The sequence below is a fragment of the Peromyscus leucopus genome, chromosome 18, assembly GCF_004664715.2.
Source record: "Peromyscus leucopus breed LL Stock chromosome 18, UCI_PerLeu_2.1, whole genome shotgun sequence".
In the NCBI taxonomy this organism is placed as follows: domain Eukaryota; kingdom Metazoa; phylum Chordata; class Mammalia; order Rodentia; family Cricetidae; genus Peromyscus; species Peromyscus leucopus.
The window spans coordinates 14,607,566-14,633,070 of record NC_051078.1 but is presented as its reverse complement, the minus strand read 5'-3'; the positions used below and the strand labels follow the sequence as shown (position 1 = coordinate 14,633,070).

Here is a 25,505-nt window from a genome sequence, read left to right as displayed (position 1 = left end):
ATGGATATTAGAAAGTTAAAATTACCCTGGACTTTTGAATTATAACCTATTTTTATGTTCAAGCTATCTGTGTATAATTTCTCCTGCAGTTGTATATAAAATGTTTTTACATTTAAAAAAGGACAAATACTATAGAATTGTATTACATGAAATATATAGAATGTACAAATTCATAGAGACAGAAAGATCAGACATTATTTCAAGATGAAGAAGAAAGGAATATAGAGCAATGATTTGCTAAGTACAGAATCTCTGTTTTGTGTGATGGAAAAGCCCCACAAATGGGCAGTAGTATCAGGACATATTATCATGAATGTAATAACTCTATACAATTAATATAATTAACGAACATCATAAATATAATTATTGAATGAATACTGCAAATGTAATCAATGAATACCTCAAATGTAATTAATATCATGAGTATAATTATGAACATCATGAGTGTAATTAAAAAAAGAAAGAAAAAAAAAAGAAAAGAGAGGTAAAGGTTCTGGGAAGGTTTGAAATCCAGAAATCTGTTTGTTGTTTTGGATAACACACTCGTAGTTCCCTAGGGAGCTCAATGCAGGAGTCACCAACTGAACTTCCTGGGGATCTGGATCGCAGGCCCATTCCCCTTTATCTCCAGCATTATGACTATAAAGGGGCATGAGGCAGGAGTTCTGCTTTTCTGGCATAAAAGGGCCAAACAGGAGAGAGACACAAATAAATGACTATCAGAGGGTGTAGAGGTTTGTTCGGATCATACTGGTCGCAGGGCTGGGGAGGTGACGGTTCAGCCAGGAAAGTGCCCACAGCAGAAGCATGGAGACCCGAGTTGGGTTCCTGAATATGTCTCTGCCCATCCCAGTGCATTGTCTTACTAACCGGTGAGCTTCAGGTTCGGTATTAGTTAGGGGAACTAATCCTAAATTTGATCTGGTACACTAAATATTACTGTAACAGTGCATCAAAATTATTCTTTATAGTTACAGAGTGAAGTCTTATATTAGTGAAAATTAGGTATTTTTACGGGATAAGACTCCGGTCACATGTTACATTGCATTTAATAGAGTTTTGTGTTTTGTTTTTTATTTATTTATTTTTTATTATTTTATTTTATTTATTTATTTTTTTCTGATACAGGGTTTCTCTGTGTAGCTTTGGAGCCTGTCCTGGAACTCACTCTGTAGACCAGACTGGCCTCAAACTCACAGAGACCCACCTCCTGAGTGCCACCACTGCCCTGCTTTAGTAGGGATTTTGTTTTGTTTTTGTTTTTTGAGACAGGGTTTCTCTGTGTAGCTTTGCGCCTTTCCCGGAACTCACTTGGTAACCCAGGCTGGCCTCGAACTCACAGAGATCTGCCTGCCTCTGCCTCCCAAGTGCTGGGATTAAAGGCATGCGCCACCATCGCCCGGCTTAGTAGGGATTTTTTAAGGAATTATTTTCCTAACTACTCCTTGAAGTGTGGGATTGGGACTGTTTTATTTAGGCAGACCCAAGACCCAGATTGCTTCCTCAAAGCAACCTGTCTAAATAGATCCCAGAGTCCTGCATTTAATACCTGGGAAGGCTCCATCCCATTAGCACCAGATTCAGCTGAAAGGGCTGCTTTCAGGAGTTCACAAACATGTTCCTCATGGGATTTTCTTTGTCAATTGCCCAGAACCCAGAAACCGAGTCAGAGTGGAATTGTTGCTGTAGGTCATTTCTCAGAAGAATGAAACCACAGAGTTCACCTTAAAAGCAAATGAGGCTATCAAACCTGGTGTCTGTGTCATAAACTGAATACAATGGGGGCAGTCAGGAGCACCTCCGGAGGTTTTCTTTCTTTCTTCCTTTTTTTCCCTTCACACAAAGAGGTAAAGATAAACCCTGAATGGTCTTACCCTAATACGCAAGGCCACCTCCCCTTACAGTTCTTGAAAGTGACAGGTATTTAAGGGAGCTCTTCCTCATCCTTTGCTTTGAAGGAAAACAACGACGACAAACTAGCTAACTAACTTAACTCGCTAACTAACTAACAAGACACACAGAGTTGGAAGCACTGACCGGTGGTTGTTTCACCGTTCATTTGAAGTGAAAGATAAGAAAGGTCGCTGTAACTAAGCCTGGAGGCTTTGCAGGCTTCTAAATACCTATTGCTGCCTTGGAAAGGAACTTTGTGCTCTTATCAAAACGTAATGCAAAATGAAATGAGACACAGGTCCATTTACTTGGGAGCCTAACAGCCTATATTCCGGTGGTTAAAATAGAGGTTAGCAATGCCAGGTTGTGCCTTCAGAAGCCTACCCACCTCCCACCTGCTATCTCTGTACCACTCTCCACTTCTGCTCCAGTCACTCCCTTAACTTGATATCTGTTTACTCTAGAGGGAGCGGGTTTTGAGAAGAGATCATAAATATCCTGGCCCAACGCCCTAGCAGCCATAACAAGGAAAAAGAACATACTCGCCTGAAGATAACGTTGGGGATATTTAAATGTGTGGGTTAAATTTTTATCCACTCTAATAACTGGATTTTTTTTTCCTTCAGTCCACTTCCTACTTCTTTGCTCTCTCTTTCTGCCCTGAAGCGGCAGGCATAAGGACCTGTGCAGGCAAAATCCCCCAGAGTCTACTGCCGGATAGATCTGTAAGGACGACTTCTTTCCACAGTACCTGGGTGGCTGTCCCTTCTCCGAAATGGCTGGTGTCAGTGGCTGTTTAAAATATTCTATGTTTTTCTTCAACTTCTTGTTCTGGGTAAGTATTTTTCTTTTACTTATCAGTTTTGTACAAGAAAGAGGAGCTTGAGATAAATCTCATAATGTCACAGAGCTAGAGGATGAGGAGGAAAAGGCATTTTTCCATTGAACTGTTTGGATTTGTTTGTCTCTCTTGGGTTGTTTCGGGAACTGAAAATAAGCCAGTGACTCAAAAAAAAAAAAAAAAAAAAGTGTGCTCAAGTTCTTTGAAGATAAACATTTCCCAAATGTTTTCATATTGTTGCAAGACTAAACACAGGGGAAAATATCCCTTAATTAAGGATGATTATTCTTAGTTATATGTCAATCAGCACTCTCTGGCTTAAGGACTCCAAGGAAAACAGTTTGATTCCGCCTGGCTTCTGGTTCCCTCCCTTGACATCTGGGTTTAAAACAGGTGACTGACTAGGAGGTGGTGGGATGATAAATGCATGAGAAGATCATTTTCAGAGCCCCCAGGAAAAATTAATGGGTCTTGAAATGCTCCAGGAGAAGCAGTACGAGTATTTAATTATAAGATTCAGCTAAACCAGTGACTGTGGATTAGTATTTTGAAGTCAGTATTCTGATGTGTCATTGACCTGCCCTTTCAAACAACAGGGTTTGGGTTTAGCCGAGTCTGTTTTGCTTGAAAGTCAGTGGTTCTCAACCTTCCCAATGCTGCGACCCTTTAATACAGTTCCTCGTGCTGTGGCGACCCCAGCCTTATCCTTGTTATTTCCTAACTAATTTTGCTTCTGCTATGAACCGTAACATGAATATCTGATAGGCAGGCTATCTGATACATGACCCCTGTGAAAGGGTCGTGCCACCCTGAAGGGGTTGCGACCCACAGGTTGAGAACCACTGATGTAGCTAAAACAGATACAGTGAAAAATGAATATTAACGTGAAGGGCTGGGCTGTTGGGAAAACAGCCTTACTTACTGTTTTACATATTCGGGAAGTAAAATATGTTACAAGTGAAGCAATATACCAGCGTGCTCAAATAGAAAAAAACAAATCATTTTATATTCTGGATTGAAAAAGTGGTTTATGCACTATTAAGAATAAGGAGCTCTAGTCTTGTATCAGACCTTTTGGCCTTTAACAGAGAGATAGATGGCTGGTATTAGCACCGTAAATTTCTTTCTTTTCTTTTTTAACTTTGGACAAAGAGCTTATTAGAGAGTTGGACAGAGCAGTGGGGAAAAGGAAAAGCTCCAATCTCATAAACTTCCATTCTGTTAAACTAATGATGAATTTAAATAAACTAATATAATTTTATTGTCTGAAATGACTTTCCACTCAATGGCCAGTAGCTCTAGTGAATATAGGTGACATATTGGTGAACTAAATTAATTAAATAAGTATTTATTTATATAAATAAGAGAGTAAAAACATTTTGTTCTTTATACTTTGTCTTTTTCCTAGAAAAAAGTGGGCTGCGTTGAAAATAGCAGAAACTAGAAAAATATTTTGAGACTCAAGAATTTATGACAAATTTTAAAAATTCATTTGATACATTGCTTCTCTTGAATTATTAAAGTCACTGAGAGTAGAATATAAATGTGCTCCTTGGCTTTCTTTCAAACTTTCCAACATTCACAAACAAAGACAAATTTGGAAAATTAACTCTATTATTGGGCCTCTCAAACAGTGAAACCCCAATCAATCTGTACACGTTTCATTCACTTGCCCAGGCAATTATGAAGAAACCATTAGGGTTATCATTCATCTATCAATACATTAGCATGTGTCTTGAAAGGAAATTACATTTACTAATGTACCTACAATATCATTCTCATACTTTAAAAACTTAATACAAATTTCTTAATGAGGGTTTAAATTTCTCATCGCTTCAAAAATGTGATTTGAACTGGGATCCAGAAAAGGTCCACAGACTATGGTCGGTTGGTGTCTGTAGATTCCCTCTCCAACTTCCTCATTTTTCTCCTTTTTGAAATATTGTGTGGTTATTTCTGCTGGTCTTATCAAACTTTCAATGGTTTGAATTTTGCTCTTCACATACCCAAGGGGTACCTTTCCATACTTTTCTGTCTTTCATATTCCTGTAAGCTAGCCATGGCATCAGGCCGATTGACAAGATGTAAGCTTTTGTAGGGGAGAAAGTGCTACTTCGTAAGTAATACTATGTCCTTTCATCAGGAAGTATACATGGTGTGTCTCTGTTTATGAGGATGCTCAAGTTCATTTTCGGTTCATTAAAATATTGAAATGGGTGATAATCTAGTGCTATCAATATTTCTTCACATGTTAGTTAAGTCATATTGTTTAGTTGCCAGGGCATCCAGTGTGTGTGTGTGTGTGTGTGTGTGTGTGTGTGTGTGTGCACCCATGTAGGTGTGCACATAGGTATGTGTGTGTGAGAGAGAACATATATATGTATACCACATATTTTATATGTCATAGATGCATACACAAATGTGGTGTAAATACTTCTTTCTTACTTTTTTTTTTTTTTTTTTTTCTTCGAGACAGGGTTTCTTTTGTGTAGCTTTGTGCCTTTCCTGGAACTCACTTGGTAGCCCAGGCTGGCCTCGAACTCACAGAGATCCGCCTGGCTCTGCCTCCCGAGTGCTGGGATTAAAGGCGTGCGCCACCACCGCCCGGCTCTTTCTTACTTTTTTAACCAGATTTCAAAATGAGTTAGCTTTCTCATACCATTTAACAGTAAGGTAATATTTTTCTAAGAAATGATTATACAGTCCAATGCAGTTATTATCCTTATTGATGTACAATTTATTCTGGGTTTTTGACAAAAGGCTCTTCGAGTTGGTTTCTGAGGCTTTTTGGCATGATTATAATCTTTATAATTTCTTTATTATTAAGTGGGACAAGATATTCCAGGCTTATCTGCCCATTTCCTGGCCAGAGTTAGAATTACCCATTTCTTCAAGAAGTTCTGACCTCTTAAATTTTTACAGAACCATAGCCATTGTTTATATTTGTTTTTTCCTTTTTTTTTTTGAGACAGGGTTTCTTTCTTTCTCTCTCTCTTTCTTTCTTTCTTGTTTAAGATTTATTTATTTATTATGTATATAATATTCCTCCTGCATGTTTCATGTTGCCTGCAGGCCCAGAAGAGGGCACCAGATTTCATTATCGATGGCTGTGAGCCACCATGTGGTTGCTGGGAATTGAACTCAGGACCTCTGGAAGAGTGGTCACTGCTCTTAACCTCTGAGCCACCTCACCAGCCCTGAGACAGGGTTTCTCTGTAGACAGTAGTTTTGGTGCCTGTCCTGGATATTGCTCTGTAGACCAGCTTGGCCTTGAACTCACAGAGATCCGCCTGGCTCTGCCTCCTGAGTTCTGGGATTAAAGGCGTGCACCACTGCCATCCAGCCATATATATATATATATATATATATATATATATATATTTCCATTTAAACAACCAAGTATTAATATACTAGTAAACACAGCTTTTAAGATATTAAAACAAATCTGTCTGAAAATACCCACACCACACTAGAAACTATCTTCAGATTAGGAAAAAGTTAAAATACATCATTATTTTATAAACAGAGAATGCAAAGTTCTGATTGAAATTGTGAATTCATTGTCTAATTCACAAACAGGAATTTGGAATAGATCCAAATTTTGAACCAAACGTTATATAAGGATAATCCCGGAGAGGGATGTGCAATGGGTTTAAGATAAAGAGTTCAAGGTCAGTTGCAGCTCTCCTGTCTGTGTGCATTATGTTCCCAGACACTGTCACAGCTTTCCAGGGGGACTCTGATTACTTTATGGTTACAACCTGTTCTTTCTCTGAGGTCACACATGAAGTTTACTGATACTGTAGATTTCAGTTAGATAATTCTAACTTCCTTCACTGACTTTTCTCCTCCCCATGTGTGGTGGGACCTGCAACTTCGAGATAAGAGGTAGTGACCCTCCGTGAGGACAACGGCTGGAAAGATCACTGCTAACTTCTTAGCTACATGTGACACCAGCATTTTAAATCAAGATGTAGGCATCTGGAGCTGTTTTTGAGGTGATGGGGGGACATTCCTGTTTCTACTCTTGTGTCTCCCCTCAGCCTAGAGTTCTCAGTTGGAAAGTTATGATCCTTCATAGGAAATTAGCAATTTGTCATATTCTTAATGTTTACATGAGCAAAAATTTTAATGTTTCCATTGATGTGGTTTTCTTGTAGATGTCCATGGCCTTGTGTTTTCAAATGCATTCTTTCTGGTTCTAACTTGTGAAACTTGGCTTTTGTAAAGTGGGGCCAGATGTTGAAATATCTCTGAGATATGCATATAGTCACTTGATCTAAACATACTGGTTTCTCTTCAGGGAAAACTTGATGTGCCACACAAATATGTGGCGGTTTACATTTCATAGAATTACTAATCGAAGAAAAACATGTGAGTTGAAAATCATTCCTAATCATGCTGGAGACCGCTGCAAGTGAGAGAATTGGAGGTGTTATCAATAATAAAGAAGTTGCAGATACAAAATCTATTTCCCTGAGTCATATGTCAAACACAGGAAATGCCCAAATTTTCTCATGCCCTTCTTAGATAGGACAGGCCTGGGAGTATCAAAGAAGTGTAGGGTTTCCTGGGCATCTGGGTAAGTATGGGGTCTTTTCTTGGGAAGATGCAGGGTAATAAAAACCAGACATGGAGTACCATGTAGAGATCAGGTTTCATGAAGAAAAGCACATTGACATGTTACCAGTCTTTAAGTGAGCACAGTGAGGAAAGTGGGCTAATTCGTAAAGCCAGAGGTATCTGTACCCAAAGGGATCAATGCAAAATGGAGTTTGAAGTGTTTAGAAGATAGTCTTGACATGGACCAAATCCAGGAACCAGTGATTCATTGTTCATTGTCTTTTCTACCTTGGATGTGCTCAGCTTCATTAAGAGCTTGGAGGCAAAGCAGACATCTCTCTGAGATAAGGGTACATTACAAATATTAGGACACAATTATATTTTATCCTGTCGGCTGATAATTACAAATAGTAGGGCACAATTATAGTTTATCCTGTCGGCTGATGAAAAGCCCTGTGAGAAACAGTTTCCTGCGGCTGAAATCTATGATCTTTGTAAGTAGAGTGGCTGCTTGTCATGGTACAGTGAATGTTATCAGTTGGACTGCAGTAACAGTGAGGATCTAAGAACCCAGTTGCAGTAAGCTCAGATCAAACAAGACACTGCTTTTTACTAGCTGTTCTTCCTTGGAGGGAAGAGCTTCTCTGTATCTTACAGTTTGCCATCTCCCCAAATTTTGACCATAGATCTATATACCCCTTAGATCATTGTGATGATTAAGTAAGTTAATATGCATAAAGGACTCAAAAGAACAATAAACACTTATAAAAAATGGCATTTTAATCAGCATTTTATAGGCATTTTAATGAAGAAGATATGAAACTATTTCATAATGTGATGGATAATTTTCCGTGTTGGATTTTGGACCAGGGGAGGAACTAAGACTGAAATAATTTATGATAGGGCAAGAATTCTTCCACCCCAGTTAAAGAAATGAAAAAAATATGGATTCCCACCAATTGTGATTCAGATCCTGAACACACCCTATTGCTTTGTGCTAACATATGTTCATTGGTTGTTCGGTACACCTTTCTGCATGCATACAAAAGAGGGTAGCACTTTACCTAGAAAGATTAATTGAAAAAATTAATTAAGGAATTTTGCAAAAACTTACAAGCAAGGCTTGGTATGCAGTAGTTTAATTGATTTTTTTATTCCAATGATGGATCATATTGCTTTTTAGCATGAGAACTTGCCCCCCCAAATGATAATCATGTTTTATGCATAGTAGGCTTTTAAAACATAAGCATAATTTTAGCTCTGCTTGACCCTTCTCTTCTCTCACAAGACAAGGAGTCCGTGAGAATGAAGTGTGTAGACCTCAATGATGCTAGCCTCTATTCTACATAGATAAGGCCCCAAATATCCCCACCCAATTGGCTTCAAGCCTGTGGCTGTGGATAACACAAACTCTCCTCTGCTCATGACCTTTTCGAGCAGTTGTAAGCTGAGCTTGTGTTTCTAGGAACCCCCATGAATTCCTGTCAAGTCCCGCAGATTTCAAATCAGAAGTTAGTTCCGAAAGTCTTTCCATTCTCTTCCTAACATTTTATTGATTTCAGTGTATTTCCTGTCTTAGTCTGCTTGGACCTCTATAAGATATTACTGTGGATTGGTAGTTGAAGCAACAGAAATTCATTTCTTACAGTTCTGAAAGCTGGGAGGTCTAAGATTGAGGTGACGGTCATTTGAGTGCTTGGTGAGGGTCCTTCTCCTGCCTTCTTACTATGTTCTCACGTGGTCCTTCCCAGGGGTTAAGTTAATGGAGAGAGACAGATCTCTCTTGTAAGGTTCACAATCTTATTGGACTAGGATTCTACCTCAATGAGTTCATTTAACCTTAATTATCTCCTAAAAGTCCTATTTCCAAATATATCACTGAAGCGTGTTTTGTATAAGAGTCTAGGGAGATGCTAACCAGACCTGTTGCTTGCCCATATGCAAATACCAAAATTGCCTACATTCTCAGAATACTGATTCTGACCAACCACATCCTAAGTGTAAAATACAAAGAGATCAAGTAAGAACTGGGTAAAAACCACAGTTGTTCTCCTAAAAGTGAAACCAGAATAAAGATGGGCCAGTTAGTTCTACAGTACCTACTGATGGCAGGCCTAGGGCCAACGGATTAATGCCTTTCATTTCACAGTCTTACAATTAAAAAGTATCTAGAACTGGACGTGTCTTAACAACATCACAGACCCTTAGAGCCAAAGACGAGGGATGGGGAAGGCGCTATGCACTCACTATCATGGTCCATCTTAAAGCAATGGTTGTGAAACTGCTTTGTATTTAACCAACTTGGGAGAAGATGCATTGACTTTTAAGATTAGCTTTAGCATTTATGAAGGTTCTAACGGTGTTAAGTTTGCTATTCTTACATTTGAATTTCTCCAATGAGGTGAGAAAGATGTGTTTTAAACAGTATATTTTAATTTTAAGACTAAAATACAAAAAAGGGAGAGGGATAGTGATGGGCATGGGCATGAGCATTTAACTAATTTCTATATGTGCAAAAGGATTTTGTCTAATTGTGAAGACTGAAATTAGGCAAAATATTCTTGATTTCTGAGATAAATGAATACTCCTTTTCAATGTTGGTGTTACAGATAATATTCAGTTGCTGAGAAAACCTAACATCATTTGAGAGTCAAATATAGTTAATAAGATATACAGGTATAGTTTAATTTCTAAGTACTTCAAAGTAAATAATAATGCAAAAAGGAGATAAAGGTTTAAAGACTATCACATTCTTACTATAAGAGTTATTATTATTATTATTACCTTATTTTTTGAGATAATATAGTTACATCATTTCCCTCTTCCATTTCCTCCCTCCAAACCCTGCCATATACTGTTTTGTGTTCTTTTTCAAATTTATGACTTTCCATTAATTATTGTTGTAGACATACGTAAATATATTACCTGTAGGTGTTGTATGTATAACTTTTCAGGGCTGACCATTTGGTATTGGAAAACCAATTGGTGTGCTCTTCCCTGGGGAAGACTATTTTCCTAGCTCTCAGCACTTCATAGTTGTCTTAAAGCTTTCTCTTTGATAGTATAATAAGTCCCAAACAAACACTAGTTACTAGGATAGTTAACATTACTTTTAGTTAAAGTTAAAGACCAGATCAACATAAGGGTGTGGGAAATCGAAGATCAGAGTAGTCAAGGCAATATGGAAAGGGATAAGTAGCACTAAGGGCCTTTTGAAAAGCCATATGAAAACCTACTAGTGTAGAAGCTTCTAAAATCTACACATAAATAAATGGAATTTAAATAGAGTTACCATACAATGAGACAATATCCTAACTAGATATCATATGATACCAAATAAAACTCCCAGTGCCAAGAATGGGTTATACCTTTTTGAGTTGTTAACAAAAAGGTTCCTATAGTTTCCCCCTGAACATTACAAGCAATTGCTGATGCTATTAGCTACCCTCTACAACATTACTGCTTAAAAAAAAAACAACAACACAGGCTTATGTTATCAAACGTGGAGAAATCTGGCTGGTACTAAATGAAAGCTCCATCACTGCTGGTTAAGTGCTGTACATGCTACTGGAGGAGAAAAGTAACCATCAGTTTCTTCCAGCTATGACCCCTCAGAGCTGTAATAACAACCTGCCTGTAAAATATGCCCATTGGCACAAGAGTGGCATGAATGTTATAGGAGCAATCAACCACTTTTTATTTGGATTTCATGAGATGCAACCTAGCCCTGATATTGTTAAAGAGGTGGAGAACCTGAGACTAGATAGGTCATGGTCTCCAAAGGAAAACCCATTACTATTATTCTGCTTAAGTGAACATAGCAATAAAATGACTCCTCATGACATATTACTATACCCATAGATCAGTGCATCCCTCAGCCCTCATCAGAGAAGCTTCTTCTTGCAGTAGATGTAAATGAACACAGAGACACACAACTGGACAATATGCAGAGTGAAAGACTTTGGAGTACTCAGCTCTGAGTAGAATGCTTTTGTTTGTTTGTTTTGTTTTTACAACATCTCTCCCCTAATAGGCTCAAGGATTTACACAGAAGAGGGTGTAGAAAGATTGGAAGAGTCAGAGGTGATGGGTGATTTTAAGTAAACAGACACAAAAGGGCAGATACATATATGAATTCCCGGAGACAGTGAAAGCATGCATGAGACATGCTCAGGAGAGAAAAAAATCCCAGCACAAAGGAGAAGTGGGCACAGACTCCCAGGCCTAGCCAAGAAGCTGTTCCCAAATGATAAGCAAGGGGCAGGAGGAAAATGAGTTTTCTTTAATGGAGTGATACCGGGGATATCAACCATGCTCATGGGCAGTTGGCCAACACGAAACAGACTCCAATGCTTTTTAGTGGATTTTTCTGTTCTTTTTTTGTTTTTAAAAGAAAGAAAGAACATGAAATGGGTTAGGAAGGGAGGCGGGATGGCATGGGAGTCAAGGGGTGGAAAAGAATATGATAAAAATATACTGCATGAAATTCTCAAAGAATACATTTAAAAATGAGGATCAGGATAAATGTGCTTGTAAAGGGAGAAGAAAAAGACAAAGTTATCAGGAAGGAAATCAATTAGGGAAACAAGAAAAAATGCAATTATTATAGAATCACCACCAGGAGGTCCCTTTAGTTATTATTTGACGCTAATTCTCCCTCTCTGACTTGCAATCTAGCACCTGCTAACCTGGGTTCTTATCTTCATTTGTAAATATTAGCTTTCCTGGGAAGAGGGGTAATGAGGCTTGCAACACTAAACTTTTATTAATTTATGTTATATAGTGTCTATATATGCCTGCATATAAGATAGTCAATTGTATAAGTTATTGTCTACTGAACAAAGAATTCTACTTTTTAAAAAATTGCATTAGAATAATTGGGGCGATTTTTATAGGGGTTAAAGCATGTAAGAAGGGCAGATTGGTTAGGAGTTGGCCTGGATTTCAACCTTGTGACTGTAATCTACCAGGATTCAGTTACTTTTAACAAACAATTTGGACTTAGATGTCTTTTGGGAAGCAGAGATTCCATGTCTCCTCAGCTGCTCAGTGCGCTGCCTATTCTTTTAACAATCCCCTTGACTTTTCTTCTACTGGAAGCATAATGAGAAAGCTCTGAAGTTCTGCTGAAGGTTGCAGGCATGTGGTTCAACCATGCATGCATGAAAGCAAGGGCACTCCAAGGTCACTGGGTTTTGGAGAACTCGAACATTTCTTTTTTAATGTATGGAGAGGTCAGAAACATCTAGAAAGTCCCCCAAGGCCTACTATGTACGGCATGTCACCAGGGCTGTTCTCAACATATCTATCTAATAATATATCTTTGATTTTTTTGAAGCCCCTATGTATATCTCTTTCTGTTTTAACCTTGAGAGACAAGAGTTTTCCTTACACTAAGGTAAAATGCGTTTCGCGTTTTATGTGTTGGCCATGGTCCAAATTAAATAATCTGGTAAAGTCATTAAGGGAATTTAAGACTTTAAATACTGTTCACCATTGTTTCTTTTCTCTAGGTAAGCCTTACTACCTAAAAGAATTTTTTTTAGAAAAAGTTCATTTGAGTTTAAAAATATTAATCTATACTATCATTGCTAAATTTCAAATTTTGTCAAAAATGCTCTACTATTGTTTATCTTTGCAATTTCCAATCTTCCTAGGGATCCTGAATGCATATTTGATAATTAGTGAGTTATGCCTTTCTTTCTTGGTCCAAAATAGAGTTCAAAAGTCAAATCCAGGAGTATATTAGGGGTATCTTATCTTTAAACCATAGGCAGAAAAACCCACGTGATTGGAATTAAATCATGTGAAATGTCTTTCTACCCGGCAGAGGTGGATTCTTGTCTTAACACTACGAATGGACTGTTACTCTTATCAGTCTTATAGACTGCTATGGAGCACTTCAGACTGTAATGGTCTGATTATTGATAAACTGTTGCAGCCAGATAAATGGTGTTTATGGAATGTGCATTTCATTTTATCTTTGTACTCTAACATTTCCCCACCCCCTGTTTCTGCAGATATGTGGTACGTTGATCCTGGCACTCTCGATATGGGTGCGAGTAAGCAAGGATGGCAAAGAGGTAAATATAGATACACAAGTAACTGTCTCCTTCATGAAAAGCAACAGCAATGATAATGACAAGTAGAAAAAGTTCTGTACCATTTTTCTTCAATGCCTCACTTACCATGTGTGATGTTTTATGGGTTTACAATTTAAGCCATCAAAACGACTTGCTATGTGCCTTGCATGGAGCATTCCTTCTGGAGACTGGAGAGGGGTATGTTATTGTTACAGAAGCATCTGTGTTTGTGAAGGGAAAGAAATCTAACATTCCAAGCTACCCCAAATGTAAGAGTTAGTCAATGCAGTTGGACTGGTCAATCACTTGGCCAAAGGACCACTCCTCAGGAAGGCTGGTTTACCATAAGCCATGTTAAAAATACAGAAGTAATTATATCCTTTATGAGGTCATGTGTTTTTCCTTCTGAGCTCCAGCACTCTGTGTAGTTGATAATGGAGAACAGGAATTCAGTATGCTGCCCATTACATTGGCACCCCCAGTCTGCTTTGGCCATATGACTATTTGTCTGACCTTCATGACTGAACATGTCACCTCAAATGGTATGGCTTCCTCTCTTCCTCCTCCAGGAAGCTACCAAGATTTATAGCTCATCTGCCCTGGGGCTTTTCAGTGAAGCTCAAATAAAATTATCTTTGAGTTTTCCTCTGAACCCATTCTTGAATTATTTTATCAGCGAGACTAAGAACCCTGAGAGGTGACCCCAATTTCCCTGGTAACATGTGTCACCCCAGGTGGGGTTCTCCCCCAAGTTCAAGTAACATTATTTTCAAACTAGAAAGACTTCAACACAAGGGGATGTAGTAAGGGGTCTAGGTAGAATCTTGCGTCCTTCATACTAAAGGCCAGGCTGATGAGCAGCTTGGAGACACCTTCCCTCCCCACCAAGAACAACTTCTATAGTACATTCTGATTATGATGTAGCTGGTCCCAAGGTGATTGGTCCAAAAATGAAAGAAGATGAAATGTTTTCTTGGAGAAGAAAGTGATTCTAGATCTCAAGGGCAGCACAGTACAAGGGTAGTCAGTATTTACCTCTTACAACCAGAATGGGAGGCAACCATTTCAACCAGAGTGGATCACACTTGTGCGAGGCAGTCACCACCAGAGGCGATCACACTCATGTGACTCAGGTGGTGTTCAGCTTCTTGATCACACAAACAGTTAATAAGACCAATTCCCTCACACTGCTTATCTTTCACTCCAGGGACAAAGCTCTTACCAGTATGTCCCCAGGTCTGGACGTTTAGTTTATAGGCACCATTCCAGCCCCAGGCTTTGGATTCACCACCTGCTATTTCTTTTCCATGCTAAAGTGTTAAAATGTGTAAGGAGGGAGAAAGGTCAGTGTGCAGGTCGGTTGTTGTTTCAGTCTTATCCAAAATAACTCCACACTGGCTCCATTTCCTGGCTCCCTTATTTGCATTTCTCTTCTTCCCTCTCAATTAAATTAATTAAAAGAGCACCCTCAGCTCCCCCCCTCTCCCCACTACCTCCCACCCCCTTGCTTTACTGTCCCAGCTCCCGCAGAACCTTTTGCTCACCCTTGGTTATGGAGGCAAGCTCTTGGCGGGGTCACATCTATTGTTAGGGCCTTTTCAAAGGTTTTGCTCCAATACCTTTCCTCCCTTAAGAAGAATTCTCATTCCAACTGAAAGTTATTAAGGCAGCGGTGAAGACAATGCTTTAACATTATTTAAATGCACTATACATCACGGTGCAACTAACTGCCTTTGGACACGGCCTAGTGGAAAGAAGGATGGAAAGAAAACTGGCAGCTGGTTTGTTTCCCTTTCTAGTATGGACAGCTTTTCCAGAAATATTCACGCCCCAACCCCTTCCCTCTTTCTCCATCTCTAGCTCTCTCTTATGACTCTTTCCATCCCAAGAGAGTCCTGAGAATCCCTGAGGCAGTTAGCTACTTCCTCATTCTATACATCACCAGATGATGAAACTGGGAGGGGCTGGGTAGGACAGATAGTCTTGCCTCCCAGGTCATCAGAATTCCATTTGTTTGATCAGTGTGGCTCTAAATTCCCGATGACCCAAGGAACTGGAGTTTGAGAGGAGGAAGAGGGTTTTGAAGATGTAATCTGTCTGACTTTGACACTCATAATTTTAAAAAAGGAAGAAAAAAAAAGACTAAGAACCATCACTCTGAGGTTACTTTGGACTTTTGAAGATGTGTGCGCAGCCTGAATTTTATATTCCTATTTGATTTCTGGGCGATGTTTTCTTTCTCGCCAGTGTTTCTGTTAAGCGAATTTGGTGTTTAGTCTGTTAAGACATGACACACATTGAACACATTAAAAGAGATCGGTTGTCCTTGAGAGAATGTGACTCCGACGCCACATCTGGGAATGAAATGGACTGGACTGCAGGGGCGAGACATCGCTGTTAGTTACATTTAGACCCCTGTGCCATCGGCCTCCTACCCAGAACAAAAGTCGCTACCAGGACAACCAGCCTGTCTTACGCAAAGTTAACTTGATGATGCGTGTTTATCTGCAGTTACTGGCAAAGAATCAAGACTGAGTGAAGAGCTGAATTTCCTTCCTGGGAAAATAGAACTAGTAGTTTTTTTTGTTTTTTTTTTTTTACAAGGGTCAACATGAGAACAAACACATACAAGAATGACAGGGAGGAGACATCTCTCTCTGCTAACGTTCCTTGGAAGGGTCATTTTTAAGGATAAACTCCATAGCTTCCAAGGTCAAAATCATGGACACCAGCCTTGTTCAGGACATCTCTTCTCATCTAAACAAGGTCCCAGTAGCCTCATTTTGCAGACGCACGAGCCCCTCTTTGGAATGTCTCCCCTTTTCTTAAGAAACACACAGACTCTGTTTATATGGGACAGCTTTGGAAAACTTGCTGGGTTCCTGCTGGAACAAACACCAGGCTCAGATTTCTAGTTCATTCTTCAGGAAGAATAGGCATTTGTTGGTCTGAACTTGCAACAGTGACTGGTAGTGGGTCAGCACACAGCTTTCTTTCTGCCTGGTCCCTGGCAGTGGGTGGCCTCACCACAGTCCTTAACTACTGCCTGGACGGGTGTCAGCTGCATCACTTAGCCTCCCTGTATAGACAGTCCATCTATTGTCTCTGCATCCGTCCTGAGTTCCAATAACCTTGCTAGAGTCTTCTGCCTGTTCAGATGTCACAGCATGCCCTGGTGACCAGACAGAGCTGCCTTCCCAAAGCTGCTTTCTTGACATATCTGTTTTGTCTCTGACCTTGTGCCTGCTTGTTAACAATGACTTCTCTGGCTTTAATAATTTCCTAATCCAGCCGGGCATGATGGCACACATCCTTAATCCTAGCACTTGAGAGGCAGAGGCAGGCTGATCTCTGTGAGTTCGAGGCTAGCCTGGTCTACAAAGCGAATTCTAAGATAGTCAGAGCTGCTTTCCAGGGATACCCTGTCTCACAAAACCAAAATAAATGAATAGAATAAAATAATTTCCTAGTCCTTTTAAAAATATATTTTCATCGATTCTTTGTGAATTTCATACACTCATTCAAGGTATTTTGATTATATTCATCCCCCACTACTCCCCTGATCCCAGATCTACCCAATCTACACTTTCCAAAATTTGTGTCTTCACTTTTGTTATTGTTGTAATAACCCACCAGGCCCAATCTGTGCTGCCCATATACTCATAGATATGGGGCCATCCACCAGAGCAGAGCGGTCTGTCTATCAGGACCTACAACCTTAAAGGAAACTAATTCTCCCTCCCAAGAAGTCTGGCTCCAATCTCAACAACAAAACAAACAAGTAAACAAACACAAACTTCTCCCCAAAAATAAATTTAAAAAATTTATGACATGAGCAGGCTTTAAATTTGTAAATCTAAGCATTATGTGTAAGCAAATACTTTTACAGACAAAGGAGGCTTTAGAAACCACAGACCCGACCTATTTCCCTTTTACAAACTGCAAATAGCCTGGAAGGCTCAGGTTAACTTACGGTCCTGGGGTTGCAAACTTGTTACCTAGTGTGACCCCAAGTAGAATACGGATCTTTATATTTAAGCTTTCATAATTTCAGCACACGCCTTCATGTCAACTATTGAATAAGTATTTCCTGTAGGTTATGAATGGATTTTAAAAAGCTTTCAACACAGAAGGATCACTAGTGGCATGTTACGTTTGCATTGATTTGGTAAAGGAGGTGACCTGTGGGTGGTCTGAGAGATTAGAGAATACAGAGTCCTGAGTGTCTTTGCATGGAGACAGCCCAGCACCTTGAGGTTCCAGGTGGCATGGGGGCGCTGAATACGGCATGCAGGTGGAATACTGGCACAAGATCTCAGCTCCAGTTGTAATTGACTACTGCACATGCATCCATGCATCGAGGGGACAAGCAGCATATGGGTTTGGGGTGCTATGAGGTTCAGTACAAGAGGATACTTGTGTCACATGTGGAGGAACTGAGTTACCCTGGATGGGTAGCCCACCCACCATAACCAGACCTACAGTATTTTCCTCAACATCCCATAATTCAACAGTCAGGTAAAATTAAAGTCTCTGGGTTAAGTCCTTCAGGGAATGAGAAGATAAGGGTTAACATGGGCTTATTGAATTCTTACCAAGATGCAAGAGCGTGTTGATTGACCCAAGACCTTTTCCCAGTGGGCCTTTTCAGTCAGTTCCTGACTTCTTGTCTATTTTGCACAAAGGCAACGTGCATTAGTTTTTATCACCACAGCCTTGCCTGTTCTTCAACTCTGTGTAAATGGATCTGACAGCATTTGGTCTTTCATGTACGACTGCTTCAGCTCAACGTGATTCTGACATTCATGCCATAACCAGCAGCGACTTGAAGAACCTGGGGTATTCTCAAGTCAAAATGATTAGATTATCACAAAACAGACTTTCGTTGTGCTACGCTATGTATCAGATGTACACTGTGTGAACCAAAGATCCCATCGAAAGGACTAAAAGCACTTTCCTTTTTCAACTTTTAGAAACAACTTTAAAAGGGCCATTACAGTTCCTCCATTCAACATCTACTGTTTCCGTCTAGGAGAATTATCCTAGAATTACCCGACTCGGGAAGGTAGCGTTTTAGGAGAATGTGAGCTCTGCCAGGGCGGAGACCTTCACTAGCTTAGACCACGAAAGCCTCTCAGGGTCTCAGAACAGGGCCTGGCACTGAGTGGGTACTCAAGGGATATTTGGAAAAGGAGAAAAAGAAACGTCAAGACAAGGAATTCACACCACCCCTCTCTTCTGTTTGTAGATCATCTCTACTGGAAGCTCTGGCACGGACCCCTACATTGCTGTGAACATCTTGATCGCGGTGGGGGCCATCATCATGGTTCTGGGCTTCCTGGGCTGCTGTGGTGCTGTGAAAGAAAGCCGTTGCATGCTTCTGCTGGTGGGTTCCAGACCCATCCCAACATCCACCCTCCAGATCCCAAGGGTTATCCGTCCCTGGGATCGGGCCAGAGACTTGGCAAGCTTGATGAAAGCCTCATTTATTTCAGAGGATTTACATATGGAAGATACTAGGGCTTTAGGTTTTGGATTACCTCAGCTTAGATTTGAGGTGACTTTTAGAGTCTAAAGGAAGATACATTTTAATCACTCATGCCCCCTTCTCTCATTCCGTCCTTCATTCGAGCCACGTGGCATGACCACGTTTCTGTGTGTCAGACACTGTGTTAAGTGGACAGGACCCGTGGGGGAAGAATAAGTGAGAATATGCCGGGCAGGCGGTGGTGGCAGCCGCACGACTTTGATCCCAATACTTGGGAGGCAGAGCCAGGCGGATCTCTGTGAATTGAAGGCTGGCCTGGTCTACAGAGCGAGATCCAGGACAGGCACCAAAACTACACAGAGAAACCCTGTCTCGAAAAAAAAACCCGACAAACAAACAAAAGAAGTGAGAATATACTACAGTGAAAGTGGTCGCAGAGGAGAGGGGTGAAGATGGGGGAGCGAGCCAGAGGTGGAAGTGAATAATCTGTCTGCGTAGGTAAGGGTGTGCTGTGGGCTGTGGTCACCCGGAAGAGAGCCTGGGATCCAGGGCTGCTCTGGGTGAGGAATGGGAGTGTCTTGGGTGTGGCTGGAGAGGGCTATTTCCAGTAATGATAGGAGATGTATTTGTGTGGGCTGCAAAGTACAGGCTGTGCTAAGGAAATTGCAAGGGAGATAATCAGATTTGTGGTTTAGGATTTTCCAGAAGGGCAGGTTGAACTGGGATAGCCCATAGGCATTCACTTTTTGACTTATAGACTGCAAAGTAATGAACAGATCTTGTCAAACTATTAGAAAATAGAGTATTTGTGGGGTAAAAATTAGAATGAACCCAAACTTGTGTCTATAAATAAAGAAGCAGTTTGCGTATCTGAGAACAATAACGGCGCTTAGCTATTTGCTAAGAGAGAAGACAGAGACACATTTAACAGGACTCCAGTAACATCTTCCATGAGAGCTGTTTGAGTAATGAGGCCTCTTTTACCATTTGGGGAATTTAATTACTTGAGGAGCTTGTTTTAAAAAGACTGGTATGTGGACTCCATCCTCCAGGCAGAGTTCAGGATTTACACTGGGAACACGGTGCCATGTGATTCCCACAGTGAAGATACTGGTTTGAAACCAGTTTTAAGCTCGCACACGCGTGCACGTGCGTGTGCGTGCGTGCGTGTGCGTGTGCGTGTGCGTGTGCGTGTGTGTGTGTGTGTGTGTGTGTGTGTGTGTGTGTGTGTTAAACAGGAATAGGGAAACAATACTTGGGTCCTCTAGGCTTTCAAACCTACCTCCCTTAAGGATGAGAGAATCCTAAAGACTATAGTCTTTCCAATGAGATTTAATTACAACCACTTTCCTTGATCATTTTTTTTTAAAGGAGATGTTTCTTGGTAGTAATAGAGTCAATTTATAGCTTCAACACAATGGTGTAATAATGGGAGACTGAGGCTGATAGTTCTGGCTGCCAGGGGTCTCGTGTTATTCTGGCGTGCTGTTGGTAGTTACAGGCTACTCTGAGAATAACACACCTCTGTCTGGTCTTTCAGTTTTTCATCGGCTTGCTCCTGATTCTGCTCTTGCAACTAGCAGCAGGAATTCTGGGAGCTACTTTCAAATCTGAGGTATGTATGTTCACTGATGATGTCCGACAGCCCTTGGAAAGGCCTAAAACATTGAAATTCTACACGCTGGCATGAATAATTTAACAATGTATATATATATTTTTTTTCAATTTTCAGTCTAGCCACCTTCTGAACCAAACGCTCTATGAAAATGCAGAACTCTTGTCTCAAACAACTTCTCAGGCAAAAGAATTCCAGCAGGCCATGATTGCACTTCAAGAAGAGGTAATGAGAACGTCGTGGCCACTTGGAAATTTGCATATAATTTCCTCAGTGCTTAACTTTGAAATTTAAAAAGTGAAGGAAAAGAAGAAATAAAAAAGGATAGGAAAGGACATGACTGCCCCTAGGTATGGTGGAGGAGAAAGTTGAGTGTAGATTAAAAGAGTGTAGGCAGAGGCAGGGGCATCTGGGACGTCCGGAGTGGACATGACCAGGCTGAGATGGGCCTTGTGGGGAGAGGGGGAGGGGAAGGGAGAGGAGAGAGAGGGGAACCAGGTGTAGCAGCAAAGAGGGCAAAGGTACAGAAGGGGTGGGTAACCAAAATGTCTCCATTATAAAGGAAAGAGCCTCTCGGGGAAGGGCAGCCCAGCCTTTGGGCTGGAGAGTTCAGGGCAGAGGGTAAGATACTTCAGCCTTACCCTGTAACAAGTAGGGACTGAGGGATGCTGGGAGAACCTGGTGGCCATGTCTGTTTAGATATGTTACATAAGCACTCCAGCCATTTGTCCCAGGGTTTGGAACTTAAAAAGTTATTATTATTGTTTTTTGAAAATATATGTGTGGTGTTTTGCTGCATGTATGTCTGCACACCACATGCATTCCTGGTGCCTGCAGAGGCCAGAAGAGGGCGTTGGATCCCCTGGGGCTAGAGTTATGGGTGGTGATGAGTTGCCCTGTGGTTGGGAATCAAACCCAGGGCTTCTGGAACAGCAGTCAGTGCTCTTAACCACTGAGCCATCTCTTCAGTCCACTATTTAATGTTTTAAATTGGTATGTTTATTCTGTGAAGACAAATTGTTCATCTTTCAGATTTTGACTGATTATTATTTCACAATGTAATAAGAAAAAAGTGCTTGTAACCGTTTCCAATCCCTTAGGATGTGAAGCCATTTAGAGGATAGATTAAGAAGCCACGTCTACAACAAATTAAGCTTTTATGGGACAAACCAGTAATTATTTTAATATTTACAACCTGAAAGAGTAGTGTGCTGAGGAGTCTACCTTCTTTTCCTCTCTCCACTTAACAACAACTCTTCCTGCTCTCTACAGCCCTATGAACTAGTGACTTAGTTTGCTTTGTGTTGCTATGCCTAAATGCCCGAGACTAAGTATTTTATACACAAGAGATACTTATTTGTTTGTTGGGGGGTTGCTTGTTTATTTATCTGATTATTATTTTTTAGACAGGTTCTCACTATGTAGCCCTGGCTATCCTGGAACTCACTATGGAGATGAGGCTGGCCTCGAACTCACAGAGATCCGCCTGCCTCTTAGTCCCCCAGGTGCTGGGATTAAAGCCCTGCGCGGCCACGCCTGGCAGAAAAGAGGGTTATTTTGCTCACAGTTCTGGAGGTTGAGGAGCATGGCGTCATCTGCTCAGTTCTGTGAGGTCCTCACGGAGGAGAACATCACAATGGTGGAATAAATACAGAGGAGATTACTCAGAGACAAGAAGCAAGAGTCGAGAGAGGAGAGGAGGAAGGCCTGCTCTTTTATTGTTGATTTTGCTCATGTGGTTCTGAGTGTTCAGATTTTCTACATTTCTTTTAAAAATTTGCTTTCTAACCAGCGTACAAGGTTACAAAGTATTATAGTGGCTTTTCCTGGGTCGTTCTTATACACACTTTGTTGTGCGGGTCGTTCTTATACACACTCTGTTGTGCTGGCCTCCCCTCATCCACTCTTCTCCCTCCTCCTCTTGCCCACTCCCACCACTTGTGCCCTTCTGGCCCTAGTAGTGCCTTTCTAGTAAGTCACAGTCTCCTGTCACTCTCCTTACCCTTCCTTAAAATATCTAACCCCCCCCCCATGGTAACCCGCTCTCTTAGAAACTAACTTGGTCCTGCAAAACCCACCCACGCTCTTCAGCCAGCAGCAATCCGTTCAAGAGAGTGATGATTCCTTTTGCCCAGTTCCCACCTCATAAATGTTCTCTAATGCTGCAACCCAAGATTGCAGGGCATGAAACCAAAGCAGATGGTGACATCATGCTGATGCACACCATTGTTGAGTTGGGGCTGACAAATAACTAATGAAGGAGTTGGAATTTGAGTCCAGATCTACAGAATCTAATTTTTTTTTTGGTTTTTTGAGACAGGGTTTCTCTGTATAACTTTGCACCTTTCCTGGAACTCAGGCTGTAGCCCAGGCTAGCCTTGAACTCACAAAGACTCGCCTGCCTCTGCCTCCCGAGTGCTGGGATTAAAGGCATGTGCCACCACAGCCAGCTAATTTTTTATTTAGGCTACTAGCCCCTCCCCCCTCCTTTTCCCTCCCTCCCTTCTCCCTCCTCTTCCCCCTCTCCCTTCCTCTCCTTTAAGGTAAAATCAAATGGAGGCATTAAAACTATTCAACTATCTGACTCCTTCCCAGTCTTTACTGAGTATTACTTGCGAAGGAAGCTGGGTCAGACCAGGCTTATGTGGTCAAGGTCTCTTGAGAGACTCCTTCCTGTCTTTCTATCATCCCACATCCTTGGAGTGCACTGCCTGCTTTTCTTCCCCTTTGTGAATACATGTGCTGTAAAGCATGATGAATTTTTCTTTTGTCAGAGACTTCCTAGCCATACCTTTAGATTTTAGAAATCTCATCATAATATGTACATGCAGTGTTCACTGTAGGTGTGGTTTGGCATAGAAATTCTTAGAAGGTTGTAGGAGTGTTGGATTTTATAGGTTATTCATCCTGGTTTTTCATCAATTGAAATATTTCACATTTACCATCTACCTTTTAAATATTGAGTTGAAAGTTTACCCATTTTTGCTTATCCCACTTTATACTAGTCTGATAATCAGTGTGTTCTTCCTCAATTTGAAAAACAAAACAAAACAAAACCAAAACAAACAACTATCTCCCTGGAATTCATGTCATTTAGTCTTAATTCTGAATCTCACTGGAAAAAGAAGTCTATGGATGTCTGTAAAGACAGTGGCTCTTTCCTTGAAAATAGCTGTTATTTGATTCCCAAAATTTGCTTTTCAAGCCGAAGCATCCTTGATTTCCTAAACCATTTGTCAGACGGCGTTGTTTGCCCTGATCATTTACCAGTTCCTGTTTGGACAGACTCCAGCTTACAAACTGGAAAACTCTGCTTACGACATTGTTTTCAAGAACAGAACTCCAATATGAGCCAGTTTCCATTTTAAATTCCCGTGTGAGGTGCTGGTTTTCCTAACTTTCAGTGGCTGTATCCGTGGCTTGCACACATTCCCTCCTACATGATTTCCCTTCTAGAGCACAGATTAATTCAAGTTGACAGCAGGAAGAATCTGGGCTGCCTCCAGCCCATCCATGGGGCATCCAGAGCACTCTTGGTCCTCTCTAGTAAAGTGCCTGGAACAAAAGATCATAGAGATCCAGTGGGATTCTGGGACAGGTGTAGAGCCACATGTATGGCCCATTTCCAGGAACGTAAGGCCTCTGTGCCAACTGTGGCTTACTAAATGTGCTATGTGTTGTCTGTTTGAGATGCTCTCTCCTTGTACAGAAATCCTATGCCTAAAACTCCATATGTTCTTAGAGCCGTATTGCCTCACCCTGAAGCGGCTTTATCTGTTCATCCATCTAGCTTTCTTTGTTTTAATTACATTTCTTTGGGGGAAAGGGTCCTATTCCAAACTCTGCATCATCTGTAAACATACCAGCTATGGACAGAAGTTGTTGCATGGCTTTCTGTGGATTTCAAGGAATTCCCATACAAGATCCCTGACATGTCCCTCCAGGATTCTTAAGAAGCATTTCTATAAGGGTGACATGTCATCAGCGCTGGTCTTTTACATCTGACTGTCAGCTTACAATTTGTTCTGATAACCCTTTTCCTTGACTGTGTTCTACCGCAGGTTCAGAGAGTAGATATCAGGACAAGCTTTAGCTTTTGTGTCTCCCCCATTTCTCCCTTACGTTTCTGTGACTCTGTAAGAACCATCAGGTGTGTTATCTCTGATGTGGGGTGATCTGATATATATATATATATATATATATATATATATATATATGTATGTGTACATGATTTATATTCTGTTTTATACAGCCAGTTCACATTGATTAATATTAATCAAAGTTACATAACCAGAAAGAGCAAGCGATTAGTCATCTCTGTCATAGGAACATGAAGGAGGTTGTTTGAGGAAAGTCCTCCTTGCTAATATTGAGCTTGGAACTAAGATTTCAGCTCTTTATCATAAGAGCATGGAGTCACGTGTTTGAACCAAAGCCCAAGCAAGTCCTTACATTTGTCTCAGTTGAACTTGTTAGTTGAAACTCATTATTTGGGCCTCCTTTGCACCTCCACTGTTGTGTAGTGTCTGACGCTTACTTTCCCAGTCTTGATCTAAATTGTTGATAATGATATGAGTGTGATCATATTCACTTGAGAGCACAGCAGAAGCAATAACAGTTAAAACAAAATTATAGTAGTTCATGTGTTTTAAAAAGCAGACTCTATATGCTGAGCATTGGGACTATCACTTCATGCAGGTTTTCTCATTTTTGTCTTGACAACAAATCTCCTGGTTAGGTCCCACTGTCAGCAACTGAAACGTGGGCAGGATGGGCTTTAAATACGATTAGTACAGCCACCCAACTACAACTATTGAACGAAAGTTCCTCTCCTATTTTTTTGTGAGTTTGTTTTTCTTTTTAATTAAAAATAGATTTTTTTCTCTCATATATAATACATCCTAGAGGAAGAGTCTACATTGGAGTTCTTCATCAAATCCCTCCCTTTAGAGCCCAGGGAATCCCACAGAAGAGGGAGAAGAGTCAGAGAGAATGGAGAACAACTAACCAAACCAACTTATC

General features: G+C 40.7%; 1 protein-coding gene across 2 annotated transcripts in view; it reads left to right on the top strand.

Annotated features, from left to right (window-relative positions):
• The first annotated feature begins 1,966 nt into the window (after nucleotides 1–1,966).
• Nucleotides 1,967–25,505, top strand: part of Tspan8 (tetraspanin 8) — a 34,335-nt gene continuing 10,796 nt past the window's right edge. The window contains exons 1-6 of one of the 2 annotated variants that reach the window (XM_037196755.1): nucleotides 1,967–2,080; nucleotides 2,520–2,728; nucleotides 13,318–13,380; nucleotides 18,629–18,766; nucleotides 20,409–20,483; nucleotides 20,601–20,708. In XM_037196755.1, coding sequence (XP_037052650.1) covers nucleotides 2,669–2,728; nucleotides 13,318–13,380; nucleotides 18,629–18,766; nucleotides 20,409–20,483; nucleotides 20,601–20,708 — 444 coding nt within the window. In that variant the 5' untranslated portion in view covers nucleotides 1,967–2,080; nucleotides 2,520–2,668. Of the gene's footprint in view, nucleotides 2,081–2,187; nucleotides 2,243–2,519; nucleotides 2,729–13,317; nucleotides 13,381–18,628; nucleotides 18,767–20,408; nucleotides 20,484–20,600; nucleotides 20,709–25,505 lie in introns of those variants that run through there. The other variant, XM_028877928.2, reaches the window with a different exon arrangement.